At 38.0% G+C, this 15,681-nt stretch overlaps 1 protein-coding gene across 7 annotated transcripts in view; it reads right to left on the minus strand.

Annotated features, from left to right (window-relative positions):
- FMNL2 (formin like 2) overlaps positions 1–10,425 on the minus strand; it is a 350,157-nt gene extending 339,732 nt beyond the window's left edge. For 3 of the 7 annotated variants that reach the window (XM_031960660.1, XM_031960659.1, XM_031960658.1), the window contains exon 1: positions 9,685–10,425. In XM_031960660.1, coding sequence (XP_031816520.1) covers positions 9,685–9,801 — 117 coding nt within the window. In that variant the 5' untranslated portion in view covers positions 9,802–10,425. The remainder of the gene's footprint in view (positions 1–9,684) is intronic. The other 4 variants (XM_031960661.1, XM_031960657.1, XM_003763868.4 and 1 more) reach the window with 2 other exon arrangements.
- Positions 10,426–15,681: the final 5,256 nt, after the last annotated feature.

Here is a 15,681-nt window from a genome sequence, read left to right on the forward strand (position 1 = left end):
TTCAAGAATTTACTAAAATCTCTAAGTGAAAATAAGGCTGCCTTTTTTTCTCCCTCTACATTTAGGCCAAGCACACATACTATCTACAATAACCAAACCACTAAAGATGATGAATTATAGAAATGGATATCTGCCAATATATTATACCAGCTAATGAGAGTTGACTAATGAGGCGATGTAGTATAGTGGAAAAACTCTAGGCTGGAAGTCAAGAGACTGCATTCTATATCCAACTGTACCACTAACTAGCTAGATAACCTTGAGCAAATCACTTCTTCTCTCAGGGTTTATCTGTAGAAGGGTTGGATTAGATCATTTCAAAAATTCCTCCCAGCTTTAACATTTTATAATTCAGTGGGTCCATGGTAATCACCATTCAATTTTTGACTTGTCCTACTAATATTTTCTTCTCTAAAGATAATTATTTCTCTAAATATGAATATTTGTCTATATTAGATGCTCCAAAAAAAAAAAAAAAAGTTTGCATTTCAAATGCTGGCTAAAAGTTTTACTTTTACAAACCTTATATTTCAAACCAAGAAAGCAGGCTCAAATATCAAGTCTCAAATCACACAAAAGGTCTGCATAAGGAAAAAAAAAATATTTAGCCTTGGAAATAGAAATAAAAATGCCAAAGCATAATTAATTCATTTGTAACTTTTTTCCCCCACCCGTGGTCAGGAGGCCAGTACTTAGCCATTAGTCATAATACCAAAGAACTTTTATAACATGTTTGTATTACTTCTATCCACTTTAGAATCAAATTAGAGGAAAGATTAAGTCCAATTGCTTTTGCATGGCAGCTAGCAAGGTACTATATGTAGTGGTCCCTTTGTTCTGCTACTTGTTATTCCTCAAATAGTCAGATGACTGTCCACTATTCAACCCACTATCTAAAGAGAATTCCTTCTATAATTAATTCTTAAGATCATGGAATATCTGAGTTGATGGGATTTTAAAGATCTCCAAGGCTTCTTAAAACTTTTTCACTACAAACCTCTTTTCACCCAAGAAATTTTTATATGATCCTGAACATATAGATATATACAATATATAAATAGATATAGACATATAAAATTACAAATAAAATATATACTGTTAATAAATCATAATTCTGCTATCCCCACATTCAGTTACAAGACCCTCTGGAGTTGCAAACCACAGTTTAAGGCGGGTTCCATATCAAACTCTTCATTTTTTTCAAGAAAAAAAAACTGAGCTCCAGGGAAGTTAAGTGACTTATTCAAAGTCCCTAAGATAATGAAGGTCATACAAATGGATGAAGATGCTGTGTAGCAGGAAAAAAGAATGAACAGAGAAAAATGGTTCTTGGGTTCAGATCCTAGATCTGTCTCTAATGAGCTGAGTGAACTTACAAGGTATCATTTAATTTCTCTGAATTTCAGTTTCCTTATTTATAAAAATGTAAGGTTTCTTTCAATTCTAACATTCTAGAACTTTTTTAAGAGAAAGGGATCCTATCTTTAATTTTTCTTTCATTTTTCCAATTTACTCTAATTTTTCAACTGTGTCCAATTCCTTCCCCTGCAAATCATTTCTCTGGTTCAAAAATTTTGTAGGGCTCTTTTAAAAAGCTATTTCTCTTATGCATCCCTTTCTTTATCTTATTTTATATAACAAGCAGCTAAAATTCTAACTGGTATTTGATTAATATGATTTAAAAAAAAAAAAAAAAAAGACAAAAACCCAGAAAGAAAAAAAAAGGAATAAGAACTACACACTTAATTCCATGGAGAAGTTCAGAACCTTAGTTATTTCAAACCACTGTCATACATGAGTATCTTAGTATAGAACGTAGGACCAAAAATGTAAATACTCTGGTGACTTCCCCAAATCCAAAACTTAAGATAAGCCAAGTCATTGGCATCATCTACTGCACAAAAGCAAACTGAGTAGGATTACCTCTATAAATTAATCTAAATACCATTGCTTCCAAAAGCCAATAGCCATAGAAATCTATAAGTATAATGTTAAGAAAGAGAGAAACAGGAATTAATACTGTTTCATCCTTAACATATTGCAATGTTCCCTTCAGGGACATAATTATTCCAGAGACAAAGATTTTAAACAGAGGCTGCATTAGTCTGTCCCCTTTCTCTTCTCTCCCTTTCTCCCCCTACCTCCCTCCATTCCTCCCCCACCACACACACACACACACACACACACACACACACACACACACACATACACAGCTGAACACAAAGCTTTTATAATTCAATCAGGAGGAGATAGGCTTTGGATACTTGTGAAACAAAAGCCATTTAAATCAGGTACAGATGATAGGGGAACATCTGATCAGGGGAAACATTCAGAATTTCCATGAAAGCACATAAAGTTTGCCACAATGGTGGCCACCCACAAGCCTAAAACCCCATGGTGCAAGTTCCTTTTCATACTCCTTTTAAAAAGTTCAGAACAATATTTGATTTTATCAAGTTATATTCCAAACAGGAAAAACATGGACTCTCTCTCCCCAAAGATTCAGGGTTACTTCAACATACATTTATGGACCAGTGATCATGGGGGGACATAAGTCAATGGCAGTTCATTAGACAATACTCCAACCAACCAGCTCCTCACAGATAATATTTTCAAAGCATGGTATCAGTGGAAAAGAGCAGAGTGTTTGGTTAAGTATTTTGACAAAAGGAGAAAGAGGACCACCCTGTATTAGGAGCAGACACATTTTAAATAGCAGGGAAGCTGAATTAACAAAGAAAGGTGTCTCAATATCTCAAGTTCCTAGAATGTGAATAGATGGACATATATATTTGACTCATACCCTACTGGGGCAGTCTTATAAATGACTTTATAGAAGATGAGAACCTAAAGCTTATGGACACACTCACTCATGATACAAAAGCCAGAAATTTCCCAAATCTATTAGAAGAAACACCTTGGCAGGGGAACCTATTTGAACAAAAGATTCCTACATTATTTAATTAATGACCTAAGAGGCTTTCCTCAAATAACCACATAGTTTTTCATTCACACCTTTGCTCCAGAAGTCTTTTTTCTCTTCATCATGAATCATTTTCTACTTGGAAACTGAGAGATGATCAACTAAGCTTCTCATTTTTACTGCCAATATTTAACCTCAGCATTACTTATTCAATCTGAAAATCAGGAAGATCCCCAACTAGAGCAACTTCACCTTTTTTTTCGGGGAGGAATATATATTCAACAGAATCAATTCAACAGAATCGCTGGACTGGGCGATTGGGGATGGGGGATGGGTTTCTGTTAATCTTTACAAGCTAATTTTTGTTTGTTTCTTTGCAAATTGATCCCATGACTTTTTTTCCCTACCCTTTAACTGACAGTTATAAAATTCTCAGATTTTATAACCCCAGACCTTCAAAATGGCACACTCCCTTTTCATTATAGAGGATACTATCTCTTACTTGAATAAAAGAATTAAGACTGTAAAATGCTTTGGGAACATCTAGTCCAGCCTGCCATCTCCTATCAGAATCACTTTTTTAGCACTCCTCCTTCAACTAAATGCTCAAATTTTTCTCCCATAATTATTCATCATTTTCCTTGAGTATTTTAAAACTAATTCTTTCTCTGCATTACTCATCAATTTATTTTAAATAAGTATATCCAAGTTCTAGCTGAAAGTGAACTGAAAGATGGGCATCTATCAAACTGATGGGGAGGCCCCCTACTTTGGGGAGGGAATTATGTTTTAGGACAATTATATTTGTTACAAAATTTTTCATCATATTTAATCAAAAGCAACTTCCCATATTGGCCCTAGTTCCATCCTGAGGAACAAATAGAAGACTTACTTATGCCACAGGATAACCTTTCAAATATTTGGGAAATGTTAATCAATAAAAATTTTCTTATATTTTGTATAGTGTTTTATGTGCTTTCATTCAAAATGTCCTTACAATCATTCAAAACTCACATTAATTCTAGCAGTAAGCAAACATGTACTAACAGACTTTTTTGGTTCATATCTATGAGTTCATCAGTGTAGGAGATGTTTCAGCCTACAGCATGACAATGCCAACAACTTAGAGCCTTAAAGAGTTGCCCGGGGCAATAAGTTGCCCAAGATCACACAACTAGTATGTCAGAAACAGGACCTTCCAGAACCCAGGCTTTCTTGACTCCAAAGGCTATATACTATGTACTATGCCAAAGCACCTCTCATACCCTACACACTGTTGATGAAACTGAAGCCCAGAGAAGTTGTGATTTGTCAAAGATTATGTTAAATTAATAGCAGATATAGAACAAGAACCCACTTTTCTTGATTTTGGCAGAGATACTGACCTATATTCCCTTTCCTAAAGTTGTATAAAAATCTTCAATCACTTTCTTCTACTGGAAGATAGTTCTTGGATCATCTCTCTATCCCATATTCACAAACAGATCACTATTTTTAGGGATATTATCCCAGAAGTTTAATAATTCAATTTAATGGGTGTTTATTAAGAGCTTGCTATGTGAAAGGTGCCATATTAGATGTCAAGGAGAATTCAGGGGTAAATAAGACAATTCCTCACACTTAAAAAACTGCTGCTGGGTTCTGCAGTTGATAATGATGATGATGATGATGATGCTAACAATGATGATGATGTTAGTGACTAACATTTATCTGGCACTTTAAGGCTTACAAAGTATTTTATATATGATCTCATTTGATCTAGAAGGCAGACAGGGAGAAAAAAACAAATAATTTTAACACAAAGAAAGACATGCTAAGTGTCATAAGACAGGAAAAAAATACAATCTATTATTTCAGAGAAGAAAGATCTCCTTAAGGGAATGGCATTTGATAGGGATCTTAATAGACAGGTTGGAAAAAATAATAAATGGATCATCTCCTCTGGAAAACTTTCAGGTAACATTTGGTAATCTCTAATTTATACTTATATCTCCAAGGATAAGATGGATCTGGTTGACACTATCTAGAAAGACCAAAATTGGATGAAGTATGATGCATTTCTTCCAGGGTATGTCTTCCAACAAATCAGCAAGTATAAACTGATGGTTCAATGAGTGCCTGCCAATCCATCTGCTAAACAGACTTCATGGCAGTTGCTTTGCTTGGAAGGTGTTGAAAGGAAGTAATTTCAGAGAGGAAAACTTAACAAATGTTAGAACTTGACCTTCCTTGTTCCTTTCACAAGTAATCAGTACTTGGAGTTTAGGTGTCTGAATGACAAGCCAAATGACTGAAAACTTCATGCCCATTCTTTTAAAAGATTCAGTCCAGAAAGAACAGGAAAGTTTTGCAAACAAGGTACTTCAACTCTGTCATTACAGAATAACCTCTAGACTAGAATGTATTATTCATTTCATAGTGAAAATTGCAAAATGAAATTAGAGACCATGATAATGGCTTATGATGTCCACTAAAACCTAAGGTAAAAGGTTTAAAGGCATTTCATTTAGATCTCCAAGAAAAAATTCTTAACAACCTCGGACACAGTTCTAACTTAAGCCCTAATGATTAAAGACTTTGTGTTCTAGACTTAGTATCCCTTAAACCTTAAATTTCCCAAAAGGCTAATCACAGGATTCCGGACCTCTTCTAAAGTGTCTTTTCTTTAGCAACATGAACTCGATAACCTCAGTTTAACTATTAGTGGGTTTAAGTATGAAAACCAAAAAGGAAGCCCAGTAAATTTAATTAAAATCAAAAACAGTTCTCATTAACTAACATTAGAAATTCAATTCCCTAGTAGCTCTTAACCTATATTTTTGGATCTAATGCATGAGGCTTTTTTCTTACTCTCTTTAGCTGCTGTATTTTTTTTCTGTGCTACAAGAACAGAGAAATAAATAAAAATGGCCCTTCCTTTTGAAATTCAGAAAGGGCAAAATAATGGGGGATGGCTTTTTTCTGGACAAAGGTCTTAAAGATTATATTAAGTCAAGTCTAGATGCACTGAGCAAAGTGACAAACAACACTCAGGCTCAGAAAAAAGTACCCTGTACTTTTGCAGTACAGAAAGAAAAGTTAGACACATAATACTTGTGTGACTTTTCAATTACATTAAAATACTTAGATAGGTGTTACTATCCATAACATTCTCCTTGAAAATACAGACTAGGGACTATCACTTCACCAGCACTTCAATAAAGATATATTTGATGCTTAACAATAAGAGTTAATATATAATACTATAATATATAATATAATAATAAATAAAGTGCAAACAGATTATCTCTTTTGATCTTCACAGTAACCATGTGATTTAAGTAAAAATATTATTTACATGTTACAGATGCCTGTAAAGTCATATAAAGTGATACACAGTTGGTTTGTTTTTTTTTTTTTAAACTAGGGATGCTGGAGATTATGAGAACCACTATATTTAGGTCTAAATCACACCTTCTTAAAATAAAACTGAGGAGAGTTGACTCAGGATGATAATTCCTTCTTTAGCTCCTGATTGTTTTAAAATTTGATGCTCAATTGATGACCAACATTACCTGTAAAAAGTACTACTATTTAGTCCATTTAGCTAAATTCCTATAAATCTGGCCTTTCCATAAACTTCACTGATTTCAATTCAAGAATATAACCTTCATTTCACTTCCCCTTCCACCTATGCCAATGAACTCAAAACAGATTGATTCAATTAACACATAAAATCATAGTATCATTCTATCTGGAAGACTGGTAAGAGGCTCATTCAACTGAGGAGGTTTCACTCTATGATTTTGATAACACTGACTGCACCTAACCAGAAATAACCTATACATTTGTCAACTTATTTTTTAATTTTCTCTTTCCCAGGACTGCAAATAATCTCAAGCCCAGAGGAAAAAAAGAAACTCTTTTTATGTCAAAACTACCTCAAATGTTCATGTTGACTTTATGTTACAAAGGATCACAGTTTTGAACAGTATCACTAGCTTGTTTGCCCACAGGTTTTTGTGAGCTTTATTAGACATGAGATACAGATGCTAATAAAGTTATGTTGATATGCCAATATAATCCCTTGGCAGTCTTTCTAAGAATCCTTCCACTTGAGCCTTTGTCTTCCCAATTTGATGCCAAAGATTAAAAGTCTGACTAAACTGTTCTCAAACATTTACTTTTGCAAAGCATACACAAACGTAGAAATTTCAGAAAAAGATTCACTGAGAGTAAAACTGTTTTACTTAGGACCTCCCCCTCAATACCTTTAGCTCTCCAACTGTTGGATTCTCTCATACTATTTTTCCTCAGAGAGCAGCCTGCCAGGTTTTCTTAGACCATTAAGAAAGTCTCCAGTAGTAGAAGTATAAACCCACAGAAAACCTTGTAAACCAAGACTTCCCTAAGTTTTGTCTCTCCTAACAAGAGGGTCAGATTTGATATATTTTACTTTTAGAGGCTAAGAATTTTGTAAACAAGAAAGAAAGAAAATGTATCCAGCAACCGTGCATGACGCATTGTACAGTAAAAGTAGCCACAGCAACAACCACTGCCCTGAGGCACTCTGAATATAAAAACCATGAATGATCACATGAGGAATCTGTGACTGCTTGAGATAACATTAATAAAAACCACCACCCTAGTCATTGGTCATCCATTTTAAAAAGATTAATCTATGCCATATGTTATTAATCGACAGAAATGCTAGACTCATGTAAAAAAAAAATAACTGTCCAGATGAGCCAAACTTAATTAGATTGTTATTATTATTATGGCTGGTTTGCCAATGTCACTGCCCCTTCTACCACAAGCATCTCCAAACACTCAAAGCACAAGCACATAAACCCACAGTGGGGATGAGCAGACTGAATAAGACCAGAAGGTGAGGCAGGGACCACATGTTTGTTAAAAGAAGGTTTTGAAGGAGATACTTCTTTCCAAAAAGGCAGGTCAAGAATGTGTCCAGACTACCCAGAGAAGTAATTAGGCTACGCTGTTTCATTTCCTAGTATCCCATCTTATACAACTAAAGGAGCAGCTGCAAGAGATCACAGAAGGAACAAGGCAAGATAGTCAATGCAGTCGGGCTTTCTCAATGCTTCACCACTACAGTTTGTAGGTGGTATAAAACAGCTTTCTCCTGTGTGGATGTGCATACAGGACAGAAGAAAACCACAGTTCAGAATGTTGATCTCCATAGCAAATGGCCCCCTTTTAAAGGCCTATGGAATGGGAATAGAATGTCATAGACAACAAAGTCCAAGGTTTAGCAATCCCACACCCCACAAAATGCAATTTTATCTCCAGGGACTTCCCTCAGCCGTCTCTCTTTAAAACAAATGGGAAGAAAGGCAGCAAAGCAATCTATCATTTGCCTTCAGCCAAGTTTTTCTCAAAATCTAGACTCTTGGTCCCTCAAAGACTTCCCAATAAGTAAAGGTGCAGAAGCCAAAACAAAGCAAATAGAGATAAAAGGAAAAGGAAACTATTACGGCCCGCTTGAATTCTCTTCCCTTCACAGCCCCTCCCAAAGAGCCTATATGCCTTTGGGGCACCTGACTGCTTAAAGATATTAATCCTTTTACTTGGGGCAAGTTCCTCTCCAGATAAGGAGAGGAAAGGGGGAAAGTGTTGTAACAGTTCTCTCCTAGGCCTATAGCAGAAGATGATGAGAAACTTTGGTGCCAATAAGTAAAAGAGAAGGAAAGACTTGCCAAAAATTTCAAGATGCTAGACAGCTGAGGAAAAGAGTTGGGAAGCAGAGGAGTTGAAAGGGAACTATGGGAGGAGCAGGAGGGGGCAGGCTGCTTTAAGAGTTGAGAAGGAGAGGATCATCTAAAAGCTCCTCTCAAACTACATATTTTTGTACCTTCAGAACTTAAGACCAAATAAAGCCCATTCAAAGAAAAGCGTCTCTATAATGATTTGTTCCTTATTTCGAGTTAGCCACTCCTAACTTTCCGAGGGGCTATGCTTTAGGGACTGTCTTTTTTTTCCACTTGGCAAACGAGATGCAGACCACTCTTCCTCCTAGATGAGGAGGAACTAGCGGCGGGGGGCTTGGCCACAGCTGCGGAAAGGCCGAGGCGGAATAACTTTGCTTCTCCCGGGTGGCCCCCATCCGTGCTTTCATAGCCACATGGGCCGCATCTTCCCCACTACAAAGCCAGCCAGAGAGCAGTGGGCCTGAGCAGAGACTCCATCGGTTAGCGCAAAGTGGTAGGAGGTACAGACGGTGGCATTTGCGGGCGCTGTCTGGGCTTTGCGGGTGTTTAAGAAGAAAGAGAGCTCTAGTAGACAAGAGCCCCCCTCCTCCTTATGCCAAGGGGCCCCTCTCCGCCTTCCTTTCTCTCTCACACACACACACACACACACATCCTCCGGGCACACGATCCGCAAGCTGCCTCCTTTTCTCCAGACAATGGGGGGAAAGAGAGGTCCGCAGGAGCCAGTCCAGCCGCTCGACTCCTTCAGTGTAAAGTGCCCGGGACTTGGAAGCCCCGGTAGTGCCACCGAGATCCATCTCTTGGGAGCCTCGGTCCGCGGGGAAATGGGTTCAGGGGCGGGGAAAGAGGACTAGAGGAGAGGTAGTAAGAGTGAGAAAGCTGAAAGGCAGGGAACGTCCCCCTGACTATCCTACATTTCCCTCCCTTCAAAAAGGAAAAGAGGAAAAAAGAAAGGGGCAGTACCGAAGGCGAAGAGGAAAGGGCTCGGCTTCACCACAAGGCAAATGGGCATTGTTAAGTGTGTAACGTATCCGGCCAGTTCTTACTTACCAAGACCACCGCAAATCTCTCCTCCAGTTCACCTGGCTCGGGCATTGGCAGCTTCAAAGGCATGTTGTGCGCCCTGAAATCAGTCTGCTGAGAATCCATGCTCCCTGCATTCCCCATGGTGAGCCGCTTTTCGGAGTTGGGGGGGGGGGGTTCTCCTCCAGCCCCCCTTCTCGTCCGTGGATGAGATCAGAAACGCACTGCACTGACCCTCCCCTCGCTCTCTAGCCTTCTCCCTCTCTCTCTCTCCCCGTTATCCCCCTCCCTATCCCACCTCCTCCGCCGCCCACCCGTAGCCCCCCTTCGGCCCGCCCGAGAGAGGAGAGAGGCGAACGTGCTGGCCGAAGACCGAGGTCTCCCTCTAGCAGCGCTCAAAGTGGAGCCTGCCTCCTTCCACCTTCATGCTTTCGCCTGCGGTTCTCCCTCCTCCCGTGCACGACCCGGACCTCTTTTCTTCGGGAGGCAGCGTTAAGGCGCCGGGATCCTCTCGGCATGGTGCACCATCCTCCACGCCCAAGCTCGGTTAGCAAACGGCGGGAGCCGACACACGCGTGGCCCCGGGCGCGCGTGGTCCTCCTGCTCTCTCCCGCACCCTCCCACCCACGCCGATCCCAGCTAATCAGTCCCCGGCTGCCGCTGCCGCCGCTGACACATTCACATTCGCGGCCCCGGCCGAAGATAACCACAAAGATCCGCGAGCGCCTGGGAAAGCAGACAAATGCAGCAGCAGCAGCAGCAGCAGCGCCTCACTCCCAGCACAATGCCTCTTTTCTCCAAGGCTCCGCCTCCTCGGCCCCCTGGACTCCGCCCCTCGCGCCGGAGCACTTTGGGATTCGTAGTTCCGGCCCGCGGAGGCTCACGCGGGAACACGCCCCCTGTCGGGAAGCCCAACTCCTCCGCAAAGGCTGCTTGAGCTCAGGGATGGATGTGGGTTTGCACTAACTCAATAGTGTCCCTTCCAGTATCTTCTCCTAACGAAAGAAAAGATAGTTATACAGTCAAGGTCGTCTCCGCTAAGGCAGAAGCGTCTGTCGGGGCTCTCTAACAAAAGCAATTAAGTACACAAGGCGGGGGTTTGGAGCTCTGTCTTTGTAAGTGGCTGCCTGAAAGCCGCATTTGTTCCAAGGCGCTTACGCAGGTGTATGAGACGCAGCCCTGGCTCCTTTATAACAACAGTATATACAGGACTCTAAACTGCTGCGCTCTTCTAGTTCTGCATGTTCGAGCACTCAACAATATGCCATAAATGTAAAACTGTCTATTTAAAAATAATGATGCGGGGCGTTAAGTTCGCAGAAGCATTTTCCTCGCAACAAACCTAGCAGTATTATCCCTGCTTTACAGATGATGAAACCGAGGTGCACACACCAGAAATGATGATAAGTGTTGAACTTGAACCCAGATCATCGGTTAAAGGCCCTTTGGTTCTGTCCTCCCATCCTGAGCTTTGATTTCACAATCTAATACTACTAGGCAGAAGTGAACCAGTGAAACGTGTTGAATATCAGAGATGAGTCATTTGTGTGTGACTTCCCTCAAAAAAGTTTTATAGTTGTATCTCTGAAATCTAGAACAATGTCTTATATAGAGTAAGTAGTTAATAATTGCTTTTTTTTTTTTTTGGACCCCTTTAGATTTAAAGCATCAACCCCAGGGGTTGAAACGAATATGCCTTTGGAAAAAGTAATATTTTAGTCTGAAAAAAAATGTTATGGAATTTTTTTTTAAATAGTATTTTTCTAAATTATGTATAAAACCGTTTTTAACGTTCTTTTTTTTTTTAAATTTTGAGTTTCAAATTCTCCCCCTTTCCATCCCTCCCCTCTTCATTGAGAAGCAAGAAATTTAACATAATTTAGCAAGTGGTCATGTAAAATACATCAAACCTTTTCTTGAAACAGGTTTTTATCAAGGAGCAGGAAAGAAAATTGATTTCACCCCCCAAAAAAAGGTAAAAGGAATGTAGAAAGGAGAGCTGGGAACACCAAAAAAAAAAAAAATGTTGTCTATTTCAAGATTTGGCTTGGAAATTTTCCTATTATGTGTCTATGGATTTCAAATACCTACACTTTTTTTTTTGGATACAAGAAAATGATTTATCCAGCGTCACACAGCTAGTAAGTATCTGAGAGTTTTAAACTAGCAACTTAATTTAGACTGAATGGAACATTTTTTATTCAAAAACGCAAACTCCAGATTCAGTTCCCTTCATACATCATGTCTCTGACTTGCAGAACAAGACTGCGTTTGCCTAGGGGTTCCTCCATCAGTGCAACAGTAGGAATGATTTTTTGTAGTTAAGAAATGTTAGTTTGTTACATTTATACTTCCGCTGGCCATATTTCTTCCAGTGACACAGGCCTTTTTTTTCTCCAGTAAGTCTTATCACATTTATTCTCTCATACAAGCTCACTGCCAAGGACAAAGTGTGCAAATACATTTTTTACCAGTGGAAGTTAAAAGTCATTAACAGGTTTGTGACTTTTAATAGTGAGTCTTTAAATTGACCACATATTATTAAGTTGCTAGAATACACAGAACACAAAACATAGGTTCCTATCTCTGAGAGGAAGCATATTAAAGCTTATATGAATTTAAACGCCTGTGGTAATTTCTGAGACTGTAGTAAGTCACTTTGGGAAATGTGGGAGGGGAATATTCATACATTCCCTCATAAATACATATACACTCACAGACAGATAAATTATGGGTACCAAAATAGGTTACTTTAAAACTACATAGTAGCTTTTCCTAAACTAAAATCAGCTAACAGATTTTGCTAAGTATTTTTTCTTGAGCACTGTGTTATAATGATGTCTGCTATGTTGTAGATGATGTTACAAAATGCGGGAAAATAAAAAGAATTCCCCAGAGGAACAGCTTTCTAAATAAATTGTTCCTATTGACTGTGACTGCCCCTGAAACTGAAATTCAGAATCATTTGTCTACCACCTCTTTGACCTCTAGCAAACTATGCCAGAGGAAGTGAGCTTGGAGACCCTACAAGATAGTGTAGTGGCTTTCAAAGAAATTCTTTCATGCATAACAAATGTTTCCACAACAAGAGTAGTCTCTTGAGGGATTTAGACTCTAGAAAGGTCTGTATCTCCTCAGCTTTCAGTATAAGGAAATACTTTTATCAAGACTTAGCAGCTTTCTATTGAAGCAGACAGAGAACCAACCCTCTGAGATTTTTACTTGGTATGTGTGTACATGTGTACCTTAGATAAGAGCTCATAGTGGATCATAAGCTGGGTCTAGAATTTTATGTGATCTGTATTTGGGAAAATGTAAAGTGCTTTCAGTCATTCCAAACTGCTTCTTGAAAAATAATCAATATCTTTCCACATAGTATTGTCCTCCAGGTAAAGCTATATGTCAGCAAATTATGGCCTCATGATCATAGAGGAATTAAAATTTTACTGACTAAAAGGATACTAGAAAGATGAGTAGTGAACATGAGCATTGTAACAAGCAATTTTTTACATTAAGGGCAAGCATCAGAAAACATTTCCTCAACTCAACTTTTTAAGAAAAATTTAATTTCGAGAGTAGTTTGGAACTATGCTCAAAAAGTTATCAAACTGTGCATACCCTTTGATCCAGCAGTGTTACTACTGGGATTATATCCCAAAGAGATTATAAAGAAGGGAAAGGGACCTGTATGTGCACGAATGTCTGTGGCAGCCCTTTTTGTTGTGGCTAGAAACTGGAAATTGAATGGATGTCCATCAGTTGGAGGATGGCTGAATAAATTGTGGTATATGAATATTATGGAATATTACTGTTCTGTAAGAAATGACCAACAGGATGATTTCAGAAAGGCCTGGAGGGACTTACATGAACTGATGCTGAGTGAAATGAGCAGGACCAGGAGATCATTATGTACTTCAACAACAATACTATATGATGACCAGTTCTGATGGACCTGGCCATCCTCAGCAACGAGATCAACCAAATCATTTCTAATGGAGCAGTAATGAACTGAACTAGCTATACCCAGAAAAAGAACTCTGGGAGATGACTAAAAACCATTACATTGAATTCCCAATCCCTATATTTATGCACACCTGCATTTTTGATTTCCTTCACAAGCTAATTGTACAATATTTCAGAGTCTGATTCTTTTTGTACAGCAAAATAACGTTTTGGTCATGTATACTTATTGTGTATCTAATTTATATTTTAATGTACTTAACATCTACTGGTCATCCTGCCATCTGGGGGAGAGGGTGGGGGGCAAGAGGTGAAAAATTGGAACAAGAGGTTTGGCAATTGTTAATGCTGTAAAGTTACCCATGCATATACCCTGTAAATAAAAGGCTATTAAATTAAAAGGAAAAAGAAAAAGAAAAAGAAAAATTTAATTTTAAGGAACGGAGGAGTAGAGGGACCAGGTTGGGGAGGACCCCCTGGTGTGTGGCCACTGGAGCCAGAGAAGGAAGCCCATCACCTAGTAGCTTCCAATTCAACAAATTGTTTTTTCCCAAAAATTTACATTTATTATTTTTTTCTCATTAACAAACATTTATTTTTCTCCCCTATATCCTTCCCTTAAGTAACTAAAAAAAAGAAAAAGAAAAAGAAAACTTGTAACAAATATGTATAATCAAACAAAAAAAATTCCCACATTGGCCTTGTTCAAAAATGTATGTCTTGTTATACATTTCAAGTTTGTCAGCTCTCTAGCAGGAAGTGGAATGTATGATTCATTTTCAGGACTCTGGAATCTTGTATTGTAATGATATTGATTTGCATTCTAAAATCTTTTAGAGTTGTTTTTCTTTATAATGTCATTGTTTTCCTGATTCTGCTCACTCCACTCTGCATTAGTTCAAAAAGATCTTCCAGTTTCCTCTGAAGCTCTGCATTTTTATTATTTCTTATGGTACAATAATATTCTATTACATTCATATATCATAATTTGTTTAGCCATTCCCCCATAGTATCTGTTAGGCTATTATGAAAAGAGGTGCTATTATAAACATTTTATACATATGGGTCCTTCCTCTTCTTCTCTGATCTCTTTAGAGATATATGCTTAATTGAGATATGGCTGGATCAAAGTTTATGAATAGATGATTCATTATTCTTTCTGGCATTATTCTTCCTTGGCAAAGCACATTATACTAGATATATAGAGTATACCATGCAAAATACTGTTCCTACCCTCAAGAAGTTTACTGCCATCTAATTAGTATTTCTTTTGCACCCTAGAATATAAAAGAATCAAATAACATTTAGAAAGCCAATACTTCATCAATGTTTTTTTGGACAATGAAATGTATATAGCACAGGGGAAAACATAATGCAAAATACTTCTATTGATAAAGAATATGTGTAATCATCATTCTATGAGAGATTTTATGTAGGATGTCTAAACACAGAGAAATTATTTGTCAAGCCACATAGGCTTGAAATATCAGAAGTAGAATTTGAACTCATATCCTTTGGCTCCTTAGTATAGAATGACAGATATGGTACTTTGGAAAGAGCAATAAATTTGGAACCAGGAGACTTGATTTTCACACCTTAATAGCTATGTGATCTTTTGCAAATCACAATCCCTCTGAATCTTTTTCCTCACTTGTAAAATTAAAATAATGCCTGTACTATCCACTTCATAAAATTGTTATGATGAAAACTCCTTGTAAACCTTAAAGCATCATAAAAATTTAAGTTATCATTTGTGTCAAACAATAAATTAAAAAACAAAGGAGAAGATATGTTCCTATCACACATTTTGTATCAGGAGTCAAAATTTCTAAGCATGTTCTTGTCTACTAGGATTTACTAAATTGTGGGAGATAATTACCTTATATTATAGTCCTTCTGTGATTAAGGTAGGTATTACTTGGATAGACTAAATGATATCCCCCCAAAAGTAGATGCAATCTATTGTAGAACAAATGGTGACATAGGAGTATAATGGAATATTATTACATACCCAAAAAAATGATGACTATAAAGAATTCAGGGAATTATAGGGACAGCTAAATA

Source organism: Sarcophilus harrisii, chromosome 3, assembly GCF_902635505.1.
Source record: "Sarcophilus harrisii chromosome 3, mSarHar1.11, whole genome shotgun sequence".
NCBI classification, from domain to species: Eukaryota; Metazoa; Chordata; class Mammalia; order Dasyuromorphia; family Dasyuridae; genus Sarcophilus; species Sarcophilus harrisii.